Raw genomic sequence first — 21,035 nt, forward strand, 5'->3', positions numbered from 1 at the left:
ACAAAATCAAATATAATCAAATATAGTCAAATACAGTGCATGGCATGATGTTATACAGACAATACCATAACGCTGTCTACGCAATTGGCACTTGTATATACTTTGATATATGATTTTAAATTTAAAAATATTGACCAAATAACTTAAAACTGTTGAACTAAATATCTTTCATTGTCTTTTTGTTGGGTTTTACAACAAGTAGACAGATGTGTCATAATGTTTATGGGAGATTGAACTGATGAGCATTACACAGACCTCATTTGAGCTTGATGAACTGATTACGGGGCTAATGTTAGCTTCAGATACTGCCAACAGTAAATGACAGAATAAAGGGTAAATTAGCTACATGAGGTGTAACAGCAACTCTTTCTTAATTTTGTTTAAAGAGAACCTGAAACAAAACATTTTTTTTTTTTTTTTGCGCAGCAGTAGTGAAGTAGCTTACTTACGACCGCCCCAAATTTGTTTCCTTTCGAACAATTATTGTTTTCACATTTTAAACATATCGATGAACAAATGTTAGCCAAATTACCCTGACTGTTTATCTCAAACGTGAAGAACACAAACAAACCAAAGACAATACAAACAAATACTTACTACTGCGCCAGCGACAGCCAAAGGCAAAGGCAAGCATTTACTTTCCATTTACAATCCCCTTCCTGTCTCCAGTAGCCGCGGTTGCACTTATAATAAATAAAATATGATGTGCAACACAGAGACAACACTTCAGCTTCGCCATTCCGTCGCAGCCATATTGGACCCGGCGAGACTGGCTTGTAAAAAACTACAGGTAAAGATATTACAACGTTTATATTTCTCAGCCGATTTTAGGGGTTTGTGGTCTATGTGAAGTAGGAAAAAAATTAAACATTTGTCAAATGAACAGGCATCATCACTGTTAAACACATTAACAATACACATATGACAACGATTCCGTTTATGCTTTTGTTTTGATTTCACAATGGTCCAGTCAGGATGTCCACAAGTTGCATGTGCATCCCTCAGAAATTGCAGTTTCTAGTCCTGAGTGACTCAGATAAGTTAAAAGTTCTGTAAACGAGATTTTAAACAATAGTAAGGCAGTGAACAAGTATTTTCTGTGTAAAGATATAGTGGAGTAATGGCATCACAAGCGTAGAACAAAGTCACACCTCCACTGTCTGTTTTGTAATCTTAGTTTTCGTGTTCCCTGTTTTGGTAACCTGAAAAAGTGTGATGTTTGTGACAGGTCAAGGTCACGGTGACCTCAAAATTTGTTTTGGGACTTGTGAAAGTGATATTTTGCCTTAATTGTTGGAGGTCAAAGGTCACTGTGACTGCACAAAAACAATGTTTTGCCATAATTTAAGAATTCACGCCTTACTTTACTGCAACTGGACTGGTTGTCGGAGGCACACAACTGGTAGTTCTGTGTTTTTGCATTCTTTGAATATAAGCAGAGCTTTGGAAACATCTGCACTGTTTATTAAAGCAGAATCTGGAGTCACAGGAGGTTTAGGGCTTGGAGATCCCCTCTGATCTCAGAAAGTTTCTCCAGTGCCACAGATGGGTCAGTTATAGAAAGAGTACTGTCATTGTCAGAGATTAACAAGTCATTAAAAAAAAAAAAAAATTATAAATGACATTTGGAACCGAAAAATCATCTACCTTTCACCAATCTGCCCTCTTGCTCATGATTCTCGCCATAATAGCTTTGTGTGTGTGTTTTCCTGTACCCATGCTTTACATGATCTTGCACTCACTGAGTGACGAGCCAACAGGGGTGTTGCTCCAGCTCTGAGCATAAGGCTGATCTGTGTTAGTTAAGATTAAAGCAGACTTTTCTGGATGGGTACGCCCCTGAGAGTGGAGTGTAATTTTTCAGTTTTATCATATGATTTGTTTTCTGATCACTGAGCTCAAGAACAGATGGTCAATTTCTCCTGCTTGCATCTCTGCCTGCCTGTTTTCTACCCAGCTGACAGAAGAGAAATGGTGCTCTCGCATTCGCTTCGAACAGACCATCATGTGTGCCTGCCGAGGTGGAATGACTCAACACTGCTACAGAAGAAGATTGGCCTGTCAGTCCTCAGAAAGGTAAGAAAACATTTTTGGACATTTTTTTCATAATAATCAGCTAACTGATACTTAACTTGTCTTGTGAAATTCTGAATCCTGCATGCTGGATTTCAAGACAGTAGTTTTATGTGTTGAATATATTCTTGATGTTCCTCCAGGTCCACCTGACATGGATGAGCAGTGGGATCAGGACTCGACCATGTTTCACCTGGAGAGAGGAGCCCTGTGTGGGGAGCTGGAGGCTATTGTTGTTACTTGGGACAGTGCTGTCTGCAGCTGCATCATCACATAGTGCCAGACATGGAGTTGGAGGTACCATGCACTGCATATTTTGCATTTTATTCCTCAGCCTCACCCTTACCTCATGTATTCTGACATTTTTGTGTTGTTGGCAGGGTAATGCAGGAAACAGGATGAAAAATTTCAAGTATCTTCTGCTGGCTGTCAAGGCTGTTGACGGATTTTCTATGATTATAGTGGCCAGGCTATTTTAAACAGATTAAGTGTTTGAATTAAACAGATGATGAATCCTGGTTCAATAGGCATGCTAATACTGCCCCCTTGTGGAGTTTGTAGAACAGGATAAATTTGAAGCTGAAGCATCTTTTTTTTGCAGCAGAAGTTGCCGTGTTGGCCATCAAAGGCAGGTTGGCTAACCAGCGCTACATGTAAGATGAGGAGGCCTGGGCACTGATGGAGGAGTAATTTTGGATACACCAGTGGTGTAATCTACGTAATGCACAGGTAGCTGCCATATACCCACTATTAAAGCTACAGAGTTTTTGTGTAACCACTTAAAAATGCCCAAGAATATGTAACAACATAGTTTTTTGGACAGAACTTGCACTTCAGAAATTTGTCAGAAATCCACAGTACACCCACTAAAACAAAGTAGACTACATGACTACATCTGTCCCATCCTCATGAATGTGATATCTCAGTAACGCCTTCAGGTGATTTGTACAAACATTGACTTGGACTCAAGGATGATTAGATTTTGCTGGTCAAAGGTCAAGGTCACTGTGACTTCACAAAACAAAAATAGCAGCCAGACGTGACAACTATGTTAGTGTGAGGCATCATCAGAAATAAAAAATATTGCAATCAAGCCTGGAAACTGAATATATTAAATATATTTATTTTTCAATTTTCAGCATTGGGATATATCAATTATTGTTATGCTTAAAAAAATCAAAGATGCAACACATGGGCTGTTTGCAAGACTACTTTTGGCCCAACAACCTTTAACTGGGTATGTGAAAAAAGAAAGACTGACAGTGTATAGTTTAGGTTTATACGATTTTTATTTATATATAATATGTATTTACGCCATACGTGTATTTGATAATACATACGTTTTAAATGTTCACTCTCAAACAAAAAAATGAAGTTATTACTTTAAAATCAGCCATTCATTCATTCATTCATTCATTCATTCAACTTTTTTTTACACTCGGAAAGAAGATACTGAGGAACAGGATCCCTCTTTGAAAAATGTGCCAACTAAAAAAAAAACAAAACAGTAATAAACAGAAAAAAAAGGTAAGCAGTAATAAAAGAAAACAGAAAAAGTAAAGTAATCCTAATCCAATAAATACACCACTTGAAGAACATGTCACTAAAACATGTGCAGCTGAGTTTAATTGTACCCTCAATGAGCTCCCTTAAAGTGTTCAAGGACACCAGAGTATTGAGCTTCAGGATCTGTTTTAATGTAGCATCATATCTGAAAGCCAAGCTCAGCATTTCCTGCTTGAGCCTGGAGCTGAGGCCAGTCTGCAGAGCGCGTTTGATAAGATCTCCGGGGGAGAATAGAGAATAAATAAAATGGTAATCAATTTTAAAAATAAGCAAGAGCCAATGATGCTGTCTCCTACTTAGAGAGCAGACCATTTAACCACCAACATGCTGAAGCAGAGCTGATCAGATACATATCAGACTTTTTAATGAAGAAATCGAGTTATTGATTTGTTTTTGCATTTATGTTTGTTCTTTATTTGCATTTATTCAACAGACAGTACAGCCAAACCAATGGAGCAGAAAGAGGGAGGCTGCACCGTGAAGTGTTCAGCCAGGAATGCGTTGTTGGTTCAGGTCACCAGAGGTCAGCATTGCACAGCAGACAGACTGTTGCTGTGAACGGGGAAATTCGTGCAATGGCGTTTAAATAGACGGACATACCGCAAACATAAGTGTTGTTCTGCTATGTTCGCAGATGCACTGCTCATTTGAAAGGGTGATTATTTTACTTAGTTGACGCTGGGTCAGGGTTATGGACCAGTTTTTTTGTTTTTTTTTTTCTTTCTAAGAGGAGCTCCGCTGTGGTTTCGGATGCGCAGTGCGCTTTGCTGCCGCCGCTGACTGGTGCCACTGCAGTGTAAACAAGCCCGTCCGAGGCTGCAGCGCTGTCGTCGGGGGCTGAAACGAGGATCACACAGTTGCGATCGTAGGTAACTTCTTATCTCAAACGAGGGCAGATTCGCTATGAATCATCAGTGGTCAATTTTTCCAATGCGCAACGACTACGGGAGAGAAACTGGCCTAAGCTTTCTTTAAGGGTTTTCTGTTTTTGTTGTTTTTTTGTTTTTTTTATCCTACTGGACATCTGTCAGTCGACACATCTGGCACTTCTGAGCATCCAGCAAACGTTCATCTTATTGCTCGATTAATTAGATGGACTTTTTTTTTTTTTTTTTTTGCTGAGGAAGTATCGGCTCCTTCTTTTTTGAATCTCTCAGGAAAATGACTGACCACCAGGAAACCCCAGATGCTGAGGGCACGACTCCGTCCGGGAGCGCGACCTTGCCGCTCCAGCCGCCGTGCGAGCGACTCTCTTGTCACAAGAGCAGCGTGTGTTCCCGCTCCTACTTCGTGGTAGTAATGGTGTTTTTTCACGTTTACATCATTAATGTTATAGCACTGCTGTTTTACGTGCACTACAGCAGCGGGCAGGAGGATGCGAGCCGGAGTCGCGATGCTCCCAGCAGCGCCCACCAGCGCCCCGAGTCGCGACGTCCGCCATCGAAACCCGAGTTTCTGCGCGATGTGTCCCTCACAAGAATCGAGGGGATAAGGGTGAGTAATGTGACGATGCATCGCCCCCTACTCCTTCATTTACCTCTTATATTTATCTCTCACTCACGCACCAACTCCATCACTTCTCTGATTTATCTGCCAGGTGGGACATGTCCAAAGGGTGTCACTGGTGCCAGGCAAAGTGCACGAAATGCGCACTTTGAGTCTGAAACCTCTGCTGTTTGGTAAGAGCCAAAACACCCGTGTGGCAAAACAAATGTACAGCACACGCTCCCGTGCCTCTAGTGGCCACATAGGTTTCTTCAGTTGGTGAAAGCAAACCTGCTGCATACAAGGTGCACTTTCCCTCTTCCTAATTTTCCATCTTCAGCACAACCCTTCCCTGAGAGATAAAGCTTAGTATATAGGCCTTCAGCTCTGCACATCTGATGCAATTAAGGGCTTAAAGAACAGAAATGCATCTGTACCAGCCATGCTTCGACATACAGTGTGCAGCCATTACTTGGATGAGTTGTACTGGAGTAATGATGGTGTGCAAACATTATGAAGTGGAAAAATCTATAGTGTATTCAAAGGGCTTCAGTGGATCTACAAAAGTTGCCACTGGTGAAATGGTGATCTTCATTAGGGTTGCTATTGTTGATTAATGTGCTGATTATTTTCTCTACAACACCCCAGGAAATGTGAGGAAGTTTTTGAGGAAGTTTGGTATTTCTACCTTCACTGAGAAATTGCTTGAAAATTGCTGATTAGTTAGTTAATTTCAACGTTAGGCTGCATAAAACTAGAGACATTTGTAAGATGTAACATTGGTACAATACAATATGACAGGGTTGCAAATCAGAGAATATGAAGCATTCAGCACAGAAAATGCTGCAGTCAAGTAAACCTGTTGAACCATGAGAGTTTCCTCTATAGCTTTATCTCAGTTTGCCTCTGTGTTATTTTCTGCAGAGATCCCTGGGTTTCTGTCGGCGGATGAGTGCCGTGTTGTGATGCAGCTGGCACAGCTAAAGGGTCTAATGGAAAGTCAGCTAATGGTGCAAGACGGTCAGGAGGAGCTGGCCAAAGAGCTCAACCTAAGCCCGGAGGAGATATTCAACCTTCTTGATATCAACCAGGATGGACAGTTGCAGCTCCATGAGGTGTATGTCAGTGTGTGGATTTTGAGGACATACTGAAACGTGTGACGTGCAGTCGTTCTTGGTTCAGAGCTTGTTAACTTATCCTGTCTTCGCTACTGTACATCCAACAGATACTGACTCATTCTCGAGTGAGGGACGGCATCTGGCTTACACCAGAGAACCTGCGAGAAATCTACGCTGGGCTCAAAGCTGACAAGGATGGTAATGGTAAGAAATGAACTTCATTCATTACTTTAGGTTTTAACCAAGACTGCTCACATTGCACTTAACCAGTCTTTTTTTAGTGTCACAGAAATGTATCTATTATTTGCATAGCCACTGTCTTAAAATCATATCATTAATGTTGCAGAAATGCAATACGAAGGCTACTTTATTCACAATAATCTTTCAGGAGATGCGGCATATAATCATAATCACAAACCCCAAGTCTAATTTGTTAAACCAGTTTTACAAGGCCAGGAGTGTATTCAGTGTATAGTATACTGTATATCTGGAGACAGCACTGGTTGGTTTTGGCTAAAATCTAGGTGTGAATAATAAACCATTAATCATGTTTGAAATTTTTGAAAATTCTCAATTTTTAGTCTGAATATATTTTTTAGTTTTAAAGTACAGAAAAAACTACATACATTGATTCAACTACTAGAGCTAAAAATCCTAGACATGTCATTGGGAGCATTAAGTATTAATATGATTGAAAATTTAACTGGTATCATAGAGAATAATTGCATTAATACTGCAGAAGCATGTTTGGTGACGTGTGTACATTGGGATATACTATATGTACAATATATGGAAACAAAATACGAACAATGCTGGTTATGATTATTAGCCAAAGCTTTAGCAAGGCATCAGAATTTATGTACACTCTCATATTCTGGACAGGTTTGTTGAGTCTGGAAGAGTTCAGGCTTCTGAGCAATGATGCCTTTCAGCGCTTCCTGCTTCAGCGAGGAGTGAAAAGGAGTCAGCTGGTGAGGAACAGCAGACACACCTGGCTCTACCAGGGCAAAGGAGCACACCAGGTCCTCCAAGACATCAAGGCAAGGTTAGCAAGTCACACCATTACTAAGGATTCATTGTGCTGTTTTCTTTCTGTGGTTCTGCCTTTTCTTGCCTTGCTATGCCTTGTAAGTGTAAGGTATAGATTTCTCACCAATGAAATCTGGTCATTTCAGCATGACAAATCAGAATGATTCAGAAATATGTCCCAGATTTTCTAATCTTTCTGATCTTTTCCTTTAACATTCTCTAACAAAGGGTGACTCGCCTCACCCGGCTCCCACCCACATTAGTTGACCTCAGTGAGCCGCTCCAGGTGGTTCGCTATGAGGAAGGAGGGCACTACCACGCCCACCACGACAGCGGCCCCGTCTATCCCGAAACCGCCTGCACACACACACGCCTTGCGGCTAACACCTCCACCCCTTTTGAGACGTCCTGCAGGTGAGATCACTGAGGTGCACAGTGTTAACTTTCTCAATAAAGAAATCTGTGAATTCATCTGTCCGGTGTGATTACTAAACTGTGCATTGACACTCCATTGTGACTGCTGGCATGTTAGTTTCTGTGACTCTACATTGTCGATATGGGGAAAAAATGTATGTGCTTGCCACTTGTTAGCAAAGTGTTTGTATGTGTGTGTTTGTGAAGGGTTTGTTTGCACCATACGTGTGTGTCAATTTAAATCTGTGTTGCACACTTAGGTACATCACAGTTCTCTTCTACCTGAACTCTGTTGAGGGGGGCGGGGAGACCGCATTCCCTGTGGCAGACAACAGGACCTATGATGAAGTGGTGCGTAATTGTGTTTGGGTCTGGAAATGTGTTCGGGGAGCCCTGCAAAAGTGTTGTGTACATACTGTGCATGTCTTTCACATCTGTGCTAGCTCACTTGTTTGTCAGTGCGTGCATCGGCCTGACGTTAAGCAAACTGTGTCACTGATTTTGACTCTGTGTTTTAGTCTCTCATACAGAATGACGTGGATCTTTTGGACACCAGAAGGAATTGTGACAAGAGTAACCTGAGGGTGAAGCCTAACAAAGGGACAGCTGTTTTCTGGTACAACTACCTTTCTGATGGACGAGGTAGGATTATAGGATATATAATTACATTTAAGGTTGATTTATGGCAAATGTAAACTAATAGCTGTCTAAATAAACTTCTAAATTGGGAAAGCAGAACTATTCAAGTAAATCCTCTTGACCACCCAGTTGAAGCGGTGTGTTTGATAGACAAAACATCTGTGCAAACCCTTCAAAAAAACATAACAAAATTATATAAAGGATGTTGCTAACTAAACTTAAATGAGCTTTTCCCTCAATAGGTTGGGTGGGGGAGCAGGATGAATATGCTCTGCATGGAGGCTGTGTGGTCACCCATGGCACTAAGTGGGTCGCCAATAAATGGATAAATATTGATCCGGATTACCAGAGGCAGGCTCGCTACCAGGAGCTGGTGTCACAGCAGCAAGAGGAGGAGGATGATGAAGGTCTGACTCTGAACCCTGACATACAGAGTCCCGACATCCATCAAGACTTGTAGCTCATAGACCAAAAAAAAAAAAAAAAATCTACCTAGCCTTCCTCAATCCTGTGCACAACGTTTTTGGCAACAACCTCTGTGACCAGGATGTAGAGGCAAGATTTATTCAGGGAATGAGGTCACAGTGGGTTTATGCAACTGTAAAGAGATGCTTTTGGTAAAATTTTGCTTGGATATTGTTATCCTGTTATTTTGTAATTAATTATAATTTCCCATTTTAGGAATTTTGAACTTGAAACTCATAAAAGGAGTTGAGACAAAACCCATTCCTTTGCATGTGTTAGCTTCACAGGTTTGCTTTTGCTATGAGCAAAATTTGCACTTGAAAATTGAAATGGTTGGACACAAACATGTCCTACCTTGTTATAGCTGCCATTACCAAAAACAGACACACACTCTGTGTGATGCATGTTGCCTTGTCTTTGTTCCTTAAATTCCTCATTATTTTCTGCCAGATTCTTTTAAATTAATTAAAATACACAGTTGTTTGGATGTTTCACTGTATAATTGATTATTTATTGAATTTATTATTTTTCTTTAAAAATGCACTGGAACACTCTCCCACAGAGAATAAAGTTAAATTAAGCTCATGTGTCAGAATTCAGCGTTAGTCTTCTTTTACACACCTTAAAGACAACATGTATAAATATGAATGTAAGGGATTTGTTTTACACTTTCCTCAGTGCTAGCATCTATTTATTAATTAATATTAAGTTCTTGGCTTGTGATATTTCCTCCAGTAGGTGTTTTTCCATCCTCTGTGCTGGATGTCCTGTTTGGCTCAAGTCCTTAAAGTTTTGTGCTGCCATGCATGTCCTGAAATCAGACCAGTTTCAGAAAATCACTTAGTTAAATTGACATGATCAAATGCTTTTAACAGGTCCTTTAATATTGTTGGATTGTTCAACAATGACAGTCAGCTGTTAACTAACTTGTGTGCGTACAGGGATCAGACAATTTACATGCTGTCTGCCTTTAGTTACTTGGCAGTTGAATATCATATAGACTACCCAAACAAAGTGCCACCTGATCATACTCACCGCTGATGGCTCGTAGCGAGGGAATGATGTTGCTCCGCGGTGGTTCAGACAGTAGAGCACAGCATCATGAACGGAGGCAAAAAGACGTCTCTTTGTTATCGACTCGGAGAAGAAGTCCCCAAGCTCCAACTGCTCCACCACAGAGGCTGAAGAGCAAATAGTTTACTTGTAGAGACATTACAAAGATAATCAAACCTTTTCACAAAGTACAGTTTTAAGGAAGTGAGAAGGTATTCACTCACCCTGACAACCAGCCATGTAGACATCCACATCAATCTCACTGAAGTCCTGGAAAATCTGTTAATATAATAAAGACTAAGTATTGCTCCTTATCATCAAAAGTCGCTAGTGCACCAACCTTTAAAAAAAATCTGTTTTCACATTTCCTCCCAATCAGCTGCCATTAAGTCTAATCAACCCAATAACCTATCTCTGGTAAATCATCAGGTTTAACTCATAAGCTTCCCCTGTAAAACTCTAAAGACAACCTGTATAAATTGCTAATGCTTCTCAAATTACACTTACATTATTTATTAAAGGATTTGACACGTGGATGATCTGAAAGTGTAAGGATCCTCCTCTAAGTTTTTTAACCAAAGGGAAATGGAGGGACATTTATGACATTTTCAGCCATGTCTTAGCCTTTGTTTAAAGGATATTTGTCCCTTTAGTGCTTACATTTTTCATCGTCTTGATAGCCACTGTGTCAATGAAGTTAGCTGTGGAGAGGTCAAGAATGATGGAGTGAATGTCCCAGGTCCACTTGCCCAGAGAACCCAGAGAGACCCGCTCCAGATCACGACTCAGTGTGTCCTCACTGCTGGAGCCCAGAGTGGTGGTGTCCCCGTCCTGCAGCTCAGACATCCATCCTAAACTTGTGCAGTCTGGATCTCCTCCTTTCAGGTATTCCCATCTACAGTGGCCGTCTGGTGCTCGTGGAGAGGTTGGAATGACAAACACTGTCCCATTCTCTCTCTCAGTCCAGCCTTGTTCTTCATCGTCTGTCACATTCCCGTCCATGCATGTGTCCCTCCAGTCGGCCTCTTCCTCCACAGAGAACACCGGCACAGCAGACAGCTGTTTAGCTGCCTTCTGTGCTCGTCTCTGAGGAGGAGTCAGCAAAAAAAAGGATGATATCTACTGTAAAGTGGTTTTTAGAGTTTCTGAGAATTTAGCCATTTATTAGATATGATTCACAGACAGGACCCATGTACTCATTTTCTCATCACATTTCGATAAGGTGACCAATGTGCCAAACAGCCAAATAAAAGTCACTGCAATCTTTCAAATGTGTTAGGACTTAAAATAACTTGTTACGGCAGTGATGTTTGCTGCATGTTACCTCTCTTTTGGCCTGCCTCTTTGCTCGTCTCTCAGCTCTCCTTTCTCTACGTTTCTGTTTGGCCTCCTGCCTCCTCTTATAGATAATCATTTTACTGATGTCAAGCCCACTCTGAAGACAGGTTATGAAGAAAAACAAAATCACCATTATAGAAAAATATGACAAAAGAAATGAGAACAAGAAATAGTCAAGTTTGTGAGGAATAATTCTCAAGCTTAAAATTTAGAAGAGATTAAAGCTGAAACAAAGTCATCAACGGAAAATTAATCCACTACTATTTTGATAATCGATAAATCATCTCAGTCATTTGTCCTGCAAAAATACAAAATATTTCCCTGGTTTCAGCTTCTCAAAGCTTAGAATTTACTGCCCTTTTGTCACATGTGATAATTAATTGAATATCTTTGGGTTTTGGACTGTTAAAACAAGGAGTTTGAAGTCACCACTTTGGACTTTTAGGAAATTACAATTGTTTTTGTTTTTTTTACAATGTTATTATTAATTTGTGAATCAAAAATATAATCAGACAGACAACCACACAATGAAAATAATCACCAGCTGCAGCCCTGGAATAGATAGTACTATTAAGAAAGAGAACAAACCTTTTCTTTCAGGGCCTCGAGGTAGAGTTCAGCATTGGCAAAATATACTGTAGCAGAGGAGCGAAATATAGTAACACCTGGAATCTCTTTTGCCTGCCAAATAGAGAAACATTCTTAGCTTTTGTCGCAGTCAGTGTATAAAATGTTTAATTTATGACTTTGCATCTTTTTGTTTTACCTCTCTGTGTGTCTCTATATCCAAGTACAGTTCTGTACCCAGAACATTTCCCAGAACAGAGTATGTTGGTCTAAGAATTGAATTAAAAAACACACAAAATTTCATGATGCGTGCATTCTTTGTGTACAGTATTCTGTCCTATCTGGCAGATCTTGCAGTCTAACATTGGTTACTAATGTTGCTTGTAGTCATGCAGTGAGAAATATATTATGCAGAGGTGCAGATGAGTCTTACAACTGAGTCCTGAAGATAACAGTAAGCAGAGCAAAGGTGATCGATGCTGCCAGACCCAGATCCAAATTGAGGAGCAGTGTTGACACCCAAGTGACCAACCACACCATCTGAGGGAAACAGCATGACATGACTAATTGTTTAGTGAAACAATAATGAGGAAACAAGAATAATGACACTTCCCCATATTGAACATCTCAGCAGATTCTGTTACAGTGGTATTTCTTGCTATTCATAATATATCATTTATGACAATAAACATAATTTAAACCCTCACCAGATCAATCTTGTTGCGCCTCCACAGTGTAACAATGTCAGAGTACTGCTTGAACATGCCCTTCAGATTTACAAAGACAATCACTGCGAGGACAGCCTAAAACAAGCGCAATCACATTTTAACATGATGCACTGTGCACCCAGAAAACAAAGAAATCCATCACATCACACGAAATCTATCATGTGTCACAAACATGTTCAAAATTTGTACATCAGTGTACAGTTATCACAACCTTTGGCAGTTCCTGAAACAGTGGTCCAAGTTTCAATATGGTCACCAACACAATTACAGCTGAGGCCACTCCAGCCATCTACAAGAGTAGCAAAGGTTGTTTATTTATGTTCAGCAGGCATGTTAAAATCATTTAGCAGAGATGGATTATATAACAGCTCATGTTTCCAACACTTAGTGGTAGCCTAACAACTATTATGTCTGTTTTTTTAGTAACTGATTTGGTATGTTGTTTAGACTGATAATAAATAGGCTTGGTGAATTGCTGTATAATAAATTGTTTATTGTTGCTGTAAAGCTTAAAACTGCAGTAGCCATCAGGTTTTGAATTTTCACATCGGTCTTACATATATAAGGAGCTCATATTACTATGGTCAGGTTGTTGAGGTTAGCTTGTTATATCAGTTCATATGTAATTCAACATCATTTGCTTTTTTCCCCCACCTCAGCTGTCATTAACTATGTCTTTTTCATTGCATATTTATAGTACAACTATTGCACATTGCATTTACAGTATAAAATGACTTTGGCTTGAGAGGTCATGCTGACTCCTTAATTGTCTCTACTTGTAATGTCGTCACTGCTGTTGTTCACTCACTTGTGTTTTTCCTCCAGTGGTCTCTTGGACAAGACTTCGAGACATGGAAGGGCAGACAGAGTAGCACTGAAAGAAGCCTCCCACTGCATTACTGAGACCCAGTGCTACCAGCTCCTGTAGCAGAGAGAGAGGACAGAGACACCAGAATTAGCAGGATAATAGAGAGAAAAAAATACAAACTATGAAAATGATTGTATGTTAATGGTATCGTCTGAATTCATATGATATTTGATGTGAATTCTGGCTCACCTGGTTGCTGTCAACCTTGTATCCGTGTTTCAGTGCAAATGTTTTTCCAAGTGAAATAGATATAGCATATCCAACAATAGCCAGTGCAAAAGCATCACCGATAACTTCCCCAAAAATGCTTACATCTGGAACACTGGGGGGACTTAAACTGGTACACAGGTAGAGGATACGCTCAATTAGTACTAAACAAGAATATGACAAATATATAATGAATACGAGTATAACCTTAATCCAAATGCTTACCCACAAGGAATTTCTCCAACAACTGAAATAGTGTAGTTGCTGTTCAAGTGGGCATAGTTTGATATCAGCGTTACTGCAACAATCTGAAGCAATCACAGACAACATACAGACCATAAACACAAACATACACAAAAAAAAGCCAAATTTTGCAAACATGTTTTAAACAATTTATCATTAAAAATCTGGTAAATCATAGTGTTGATGTGGACCTAATTATTAACCATAAATCTCTCCTTTTTGCTGTGACCTGCACAAATGCAGATGCCCTGGCATTACTGCTGATTCAGCTGCTTGGTTCCACTGTGACTGTGTCTGTGTTTTTTTTTGTTTTTTTTTAGTGCTGCAACATCAGCACAGAGCACAGAGGTTATAACATAAAGTGAGGCCAGAGAGTGTGTCCTCATGTAAACTGACTGTGATGAGCTCCACTGGGATAGGCACTGGCAGCTTTGGACTGAGGAAGGAGTTGAGTTCCTTGGCTGCAATTAGAAACACCATAGACACAGCACTGACCACCACAGTGGGAAGATGAGTCTGTGGCAGCAAGGAGCAAACATCCTTCAGAGTCTGAAAATAAAAATAAAACCGCAAGGGAGTTAAGGCTTGCTACTCACATAATGGTTTATTCTCAAAGTTATGTTGTACTACTAGTGCATTCTTAGGGCACTTCTACACACAAAAGGTAACAAAGTAATAACAAAATACATATTTTCTGATACTTTTATACCAAAGATCCACTGGATATGTGAATGTTCACATATGCAGCGATACTCTCTAAGCCATGTAAACAGACTATGCTGTGTGAAAATTGGTGGAATTATCCCTTAAAAAAAGACAGCAAGATTGGATCTTCATAAAAAAGTGTGCACGAAGGGCTTGCACCAAAGCCTTTGTAGTCTTAAAAACCCTTTTGACATTACAAGGAAAGAATATCAAACTCTTTTCTGAGTGAAGATGTTGCACTTGGATGTACTTTTTTATTTTTATTTAACAATTTAAGAATTTTATCATAATCAACCGAACTGTTGAAAAAGATAATGTGATCAGATCAGTCTTGTTGTAACAACAAAAACAAAATACCTGACAGTACTCACATACACGAGTGACAACGGACCACTAAACCGTGTGGGTGAAACGCCAAAGATGTACTTCAGTTGTGCCACCACAGCATGGGCTGCAGCAGCTGTTGTGTAAGCCCGCACCAGAGGCTCAGACAAGTATGTTCCCACAAATCCAAACTTTACCAAACCCAGTACCACCTATGCAAACAACCATGAATGCATGCATGAGTTTGGCAGTTGTAACAACAAAATTGGACATTATTATTCCTGTGGGGCATTAAGCTCAGACCTGAATAAGTCCTCCTAAGACTGTAGTAGCAGCCGCAACCTGCACCCTGTATGAGTCCCGCGCAGTTAGGTCCACCTCTGCTGTGATGTTTGTCCCATTCATTTTGAGGAAATCCACATCTGGAGCAAGTCTTTCTGTCACACTGCCTACCATGATGCTGAGCACGGTGAATGTACCTCAACATAGTAAATGATACAGGTTATTACAGAGGTTCTAATGGGCATTGTACAATGTCGCTCTCCCTCTACTTACCGATGGAGATATGACGTGATGTTCCAAAAAAGAAGTAGATTAAAGCTGGATAGAGGGAAGTGTAGAGCCCAAATACAGGAGGTAAGGAAGCCAGCAATGCATATGCCATACCTGTGAAAACAGGACTGTTGTTACACCTGTCTCACTTGAATGATAAAATATTATCATATATCTTTTAATATATTTTTTTAAGCTAAACTACTGCTACTACTACCTTTACTGGCAAATGAAATATTCTTCAGAAGGACAGAGAGTATTTGTACAAAAATATGACTTTGGCTTGTGCTTGACAAAAAAAGGTTTTTGTCATATACCTCCAACTCATGCAACTCAGTTCCTTTCTGCAATATTGATGATATTTACTCAACCACGATGGACTATGTCATACCTTGAGGCAGGTGAATTATGCCCACACTGATGCCAGAGATAAGGTCTGGCATGCCATAATCCCAGACTGAGTACTTGGGCAGCCAGTATAATATAGGCAAGCTGCTCAACACACTTCGTTTCAGCTTGGGTACTGTACATCTGGAAAGGATTAGAAGAAAACAATGAGGCACAGTTGAAAGTCTTAATATTGGTGGATATCTTAAAGCATAAATTTGATAAATATGGGTTTCTGGTCATCTTTTACAAGAAGATCAGAGCAGACATCTACATCTACAGTAAAGTGAGAAACAAATTCACAAAGTCGTGAAGATTACGTTACCTTAAGGAGTCTTTAAGCCATTTATTTAGAGGAGGGTGAGTGTCAGAGTGTGTTTTTCTCTGCGTTACCTCTTCCAGTCTCTGCTCATCCAGCACTTCCCTCTCCACTCTGTATTTCCCAAACCTGCGTGTGGAGTCCATTGGGCTGAATCTGAACTCTGTGCAACTTTTTTTTTTTTTTTTTTTTACTCCTTTTATATGCAGTATGGGAGTATAGGATTTATTCCAAAGACTCTTGTTTACTGCAAACTGTCTACCAAAAGCAGATGCTTCAGTACAACTGTCACAAGAACAACTGAATCTGCATATGTACATCATACAGTCTAATGATTAACTATAGTCAGGATGTTGTGGGCAGAACCTTCATGATGACGACAGCTGACCGGAGGAAGCAAAGGATAAAAATTATGGTCTTGAAGAGGAAAAAGATAAAGTGTACTGAATTTCAGACAATGTTCGACAGGTGTATTTCCGTCCTCTCAGTTTTTCCGTTTACAAGCAAAAGTAAAGCTAACGGACCATGAAATGTCACCTGACGGTCAAATTACATTGGTTAAGTGAACCTTTACATTCTGAACAAATTGCTTAAGGTATGTTAGTAGTGTTAGGTGGTGTTTGTTTCTTGAGAATTCACCAGTGGTTAGTTAATATCCAGGGCCAATCCTATACAATTTATAAATACAAATCCCAACTTTGTTGCAGTGGATACAACATTGTGAACAATATGTATGTTAAAGATAAAACATAGTAGATAAGGTCTGATTTTTAGAACATGTTTGTGCAGTATATACTGGGCCTTTAAGAGGGTGCCGTCATGAAATCTGAATCCCAGCTGCATGTTTCATTTCAGTCATTCCAGGGCTGGATGCACGTGACTGAGGAAAACAAACTATAATGGAGAATTGCCCTAAACAAGGTCCTATATCATACAGAGAGGTGAAATTATGAATGTCAAAATAATTCACAATATTTATCACTATCACTGCTTTAAAATCTGTGCGGTCCAGATCACTCAGACCTTTGTGACCCAGTTGCTGTCTGCAACATACACCACAACACTGTCTATTTTGGGGTTAGTAGCTCAGAGGACCACAGCAGTGGAGGGGGCACATATCTTTTTCTTTTGCAATTGCTCAGACACACACTAACCCCCCTGACTGACACACTCAGCAACATCAACAATACATTTAGCCCGATGAAAAGCATGGATATTTACGGGTCTTTTTAGACCAAAGATAACAGCAAACAAGAAGCACTGATGACTTTGGTAAGACTTTTTACAAGAGGCCTGCATATTGCATGATATGGTCAGATATAGTACTAGCTTGTAAGAGAGCACATGTTACTTTATATAGACAACGGTGGCGTTTTGCTATATTTAAGTCTAATAAGAAAATTCAGTAAATTAGAATGGAGGCTGCTGAAATATATGTTCATGAAAGTTTTCTTCTGTTCATATTGTACCAGGATGGCTTTTATAAATGCCCTAATAACTCTTAGTCGTCAAAATCTTAATTATTTTGTGCTGAGTGCTTGTGGTAATCAAGTAAAATAATTTTACACATATTTTCATGTCAAGAAGCAATTAATAGACCATTGCAAAATCAAAAAAGAGTTGATATGCCTAAACAGTTTAGGATTGTAAACACATTTCACATTACCATACACTTGTGGTTTGATATGGCTGATGGCAGCACAACGTTGTTTCTGATTATTTTTTTCTTTGTTTTTCAGACACAGTCTCTTCATTAGTTCTTCATAAGTGCATAGAAACCTGCTGTGAACTTTGTCTAGTGTGTAGTTATTATTATTACTAAAAAGCAAAATGGATCTGACAGCCAAACATGGGCTGGTGCTGCTCAACCAGTTGAGGAGGATGAAGGAGACAGAGCATCTGACAGACGTGGTACTGGTGGCGGAAGGCATCAGCTTTCCCTGTCACAGAGTCGTTCTATCTGCCTTCAGCCCTTACTTCCGTGTTATGTTCACATGTGGCCTTCGTGAGTGCAACAACAGAGAAATATTCCTGCGTGACACTCCTGCAGACAGCCTGGCTCTCCTCTTGAACTACATGTACTGCTCCGATCTTCCTCTCACTAATGCCAATGTACAAGGCATTTCTATTGCAGCTTTTCTCCTGCAGATGGATGATGTCTTCACACGCTGTCAGCAGCACATGACAGAGAACATGGATGCCTCCAACTGCCTTGGTGTGTATTACTTTGCCCGTGACCTCGGTGCAGAGGAACTGGCTGACCATGCTCAGCGCTTCTTGAGGCAGCACTTTGTCCAAGTCTGCCAGAATGAGGAGGTCCTGGAGCTGGAGGCTCATCAGCTGGGGAAGCTCCTAACTTCTGATGATCTTAATGTTTCCCGAGAAGAGACCATCCTGGATGTGGTCCTTCGCTGGGTCAAACACAACACTCTGACGGATGGAGAGGTGCGCATTCTGCACCTTCCAGAGCTCCTGAGGAAGGTCCGCTTGCCTCTGATAAGCCCTGACTATTTAAGAGAAGCAATGAATAGAAACACAGCCCTGCTGGCTAATGCTGAATGTTTAGAGATGGTGAAAGAAGCCCTGGAGGCCACAGCGATGCATCCCTCAGCTGCACCGCGTAAACTTAAGCTGCGCTATGGGATGGAGACCACAGATCTGCTGCTCTGTGTTGGTAATGATGGTGGTGGGATCAGGTCAAGATATGGCAACTATGCTGAGCGCAGTTTTTGCTATGCCCCATCCACAGGCAGAACTTACTACATCACTTCGCCTCGCTATGCAGAGGCTCTGGGGTATGTGTGTGCTGGGGTTGTTACTGAAGGAAATGACATTATTGTGGCAGGAGAGGCAGGTGTGCGCAGAATGGCCCGACAGAAGGTCATGAATGTTGAGATCTACAGGTAAGATGAATATGAAGCAATACATTTGAAAATTCTGCATTTGCTTGCCCCACATAGATTGTACTAATTGTTGTCTTGGGTTGCAGGTACAAAGTAGAGGCCCAAGGAAGCTGGGATCGCCTGACCTCAGCAGAGTACCGTGATTCTTACGCCCTAGGATCACTGGGAGACACTCTGTACCTGCTGGGCGGGCAGATGAGGCTGAAGAACCAGTTTCTCATCACTAACTGTGTGGAGAGATGGTCTCTGCAGGGCGGGCCCTGGCGCAGCGCAGCACCCCTGCCTATACCTTTGGCCTATCACAGCGTGGTCAGGATGAAAGATTGCCTTTATGTAATGGGTGGTCGAACCCCACAGGTGATGTGAAAACACCTATATACTTGTGCTTGTTTCTTAGGAATTATTCAGAAATCTTTCAGTTTGGTTCTTGTGAGGCCAACAAAATAATAATACATTTAATAAGAACTTTTACAGTATTAGTATGTGACTCTGACTGCACCTGCTCTGCTTTGTCAAACCCTCCCTCCCTTTCAACCATCCAGTCATACCGGATGGATGATGAGCCTGACCGTCTTAGTAACCGCCTTCTGGAGTATGATCCAAATACAAACAAGTGGACAGAGCTAGGTCCAATGAAGTACTCAAAGTACCGTTGCAGTGCTGTGGTACTCAATGGCGAAATTTTTGTGATGGGTAAGATTGTTTGTGTAGTTAAATTGGTCTATTCTATTAGTTTTTTTTTCATTTTAATCATGTTGAAGTATATGCATTGACACAGTATTGTCATGATTCTACTAAATTATTTGAATTGCACTGATTTAAAACTGATGCAATTTTATGATAACTCAATTTTGTACCTATAGGAGGAATTGGCTGTGAAGGTGTGGACCGTGGGCAATCACGCCGCTGCCTCGATGCTGTGGAGATCTACAATGCAGATGGAGATTACTGGAGGGATGGCCCTCCTCTCCCATGTGCACAACTCTCACTGCACAACAATGCCTGCAATGCAGGAGTGGTGGGAGGCAAGATATATGTGTGTGGATATTACAAAGGAGCAGGTAACAAAACAATACCCATAGCCAGTAAAATAAAGATGTTCGGAAGGGGTTCCAAGTGAATGTAATACTCCTTCTTCTTAACAACCCTCAGGTCGTCATGATGATATAACAAAGGACATTTTAGAGCTGGACCCTTGGGAGAACCGGTGGACAGTGGTGGCTCGTCGCGCTCTGATGCATGACAACTATGACGTCTGCTTAGTGGCAAATCTCAACCCAAGGGGACTCATGTCCCCACCCGCAGATTTAGTAAAACAGTGACACCCCTGTCAGATCAGATCAAAGTCTGTTTGGGAGAATTAGTGAAGAAAATTAATCATTAATTATTAATGCACTTTTTGCTGGGCCAAAGGCATTCATTTTTTCAAGCAGAAAAGGTCTTAGTGCTCTGCATGTTAATGATTTGCACGTTCTTGAAAAATAATAGAATGATAGTGTGTAAATAGTCATTTGGTTGCTTTTTTATTTTGTTGCATATCATCTGCACAGAAGATTGATCACCTGAACCCTGCAGCTGTGTCGGTCACAGCTGAAATAGTATTACTAGCATACTACTATCCTGAATATGTACTGTTTTACAGTGTAAATACTACAGCCTTGATGATGACTTAATGAATACAGTAAATTGACATATATATTTATACATGCAGTATATACACACACACACACACACACACACACACACACAGTGTTTTTCAATATATCTTATTGTCAATCAATTTGTTCAAACAATTTGGTGAATCAATGTGTGATTCTTTTTTAGGTATGCTTCCTAAAGCAGAATAAAAACATGCACCTTAGTGATATTATGGTGTGGTTGTTGTGGTTTGAACACAGTGTCTCTATTCTTGTTATTTTATCATTTAAATGTGCACCTGCCAGTTTATTAGGTACACCTGGTCTGAACTAATGCAGTCTTACACAACAGTCCTCAAATCCTGCTTTTGTAAGCCACCTGTCAGTATAACAGCGAATTGTAAAGGCTGCCTGA

The 21,035-nt window shown here is 40.5% G+C and overlaps 3 protein-coding genes across 7 annotated transcripts; 2 read left to right on the forward strand and 1 right to left on the reverse strand.

The window, feature by feature from the left end:
• The first annotated feature begins 464 nt into the window (after positions 1 to 464).
• On the forward strand, positions 465 to 9,374 carry p4htmb (prolyl 4-hydroxylase, transmembrane b). 5 transcript variants are annotated; one of them, XM_071494934.1, is made up of 14 exons: positions 465 to 790; positions 1,958 to 2,076; positions 2,217 to 2,370; positions 2,454 to 2,802; positions 4,073 to 4,162; positions 5,001 to 5,133; positions 5,237 to 5,318; positions 6,049 to 6,239; positions 6,350 to 6,446; positions 7,125 to 7,287; positions 7,500 to 7,685; positions 7,946 to 8,036; positions 8,204 to 8,327; positions 8,567 to 9,374. In XM_071494934.1, the coding sequence occupies exons 4-14, from the start codon at positions 2,795 to 2,797 to the stop codon at positions 8,782 to 8,784; spliced, it is 1,383 nt and encodes a 460-aa protein (XP_071351035.1). In that variant the 5' UTR covers positions 465 to 790; positions 1,958 to 2,076; positions 2,217 to 2,370; positions 2,454 to 2,794; the 3' UTR covers positions 8,785 to 9,374. The 5 variants fall into 5 exon arrangements, with proteins under 5 accessions (XP_071351035.1, XP_071351034.1, XP_071351033.1 ...); XM_071494933.1 differs by lacking the exons at positions 465 to 790; positions 1,958 to 2,076; positions 2,217 to 2,370; positions 2,454 to 2,802 and having other exon boundaries at positions 4,002 to 4,162; XM_071494932.1 differs by lacking the exons at positions 465 to 790; positions 1,958 to 2,076; positions 2,217 to 2,370; positions 2,454 to 2,802 and having other exon boundaries at positions 4,072 to 4,162; positions 4,368 to 5,133.
• A 64-nt stretch (positions 9,375 to 9,438) lies between these two features.
• On the reverse strand, positions 9,439 to 16,386 carry slc26a6l1 (solute carrier family 26 member 6, like 1). The gene is made up of 19 exons (XM_071494955.1): positions 16,087 to 16,386; positions 15,766 to 15,905; positions 15,378 to 15,488; positions 15,126 to 15,301; positions 14,870 to 15,034; positions 14,190 to 14,342; positions 13,776 to 13,858; positions 13,533 to 13,680; positions 13,284 to 13,397; positions 12,687 to 12,764; positions 12,455 to 12,550; positions 12,181 to 12,287; positions 11,947 to 12,016; positions 11,769 to 11,861; positions 11,167 to 11,277; positions 10,503 to 10,928; positions 10,067 to 10,121; positions 9,825 to 9,970; positions 9,439 to 9,600 (listed from the first exon to the last, which is right to left on the reverse strand). The coding sequence occupies exons 1-19, from the start codon at positions 16,224 to 16,226 to the stop codon at positions 9,574 to 9,576; spliced, it is 2,439 nt and encodes an 812-aa protein (XP_071351056.1). The 5' UTR covers positions 16,227 to 16,386; the 3' UTR covers positions 9,439 to 9,573.
• Positions 16,387 to 17,196: 810 nt separating this feature from the next.
• Positions 17,197 to 20,876, forward strand: kbtbd12 (kelch repeat and BTB (POZ) domain containing 12). The gene is made up of 6 exons (XM_071494930.1): positions 17,197 to 17,352; positions 17,820 to 18,983; positions 19,070 to 19,340; positions 19,526 to 19,676; positions 19,847 to 20,044; positions 20,136 to 20,876. The coding sequence occupies exons 2-6, from the start codon at positions 17,911 to 17,913 to the stop codon at positions 20,303 to 20,305; spliced, it is 1,863 nt and encodes a 620-aa protein (XP_071351031.1). The 5' UTR covers positions 17,197 to 17,352; positions 17,820 to 17,910; the 3' UTR covers positions 20,306 to 20,876.
• The last annotated feature ends 159 nt before the right edge of the window (positions 20,877 to 21,035 follow it).

This window comes from Trachinotus anak, unplaced genomic scaffold (genome assembly GCF_046630095.1).
Source record: "Trachinotus anak isolate AG129_WGS33_773 ecotype Australia unplaced genomic scaffold, CSIRO_AGI_Tana_v1 ptg000013l, whole genome shotgun sequence".
Taxonomy (NCBI): Eukaryota; Metazoa; Chordata; class Actinopteri; order Carangiformes; family Carangidae; genus Trachinotus; species Trachinotus anak.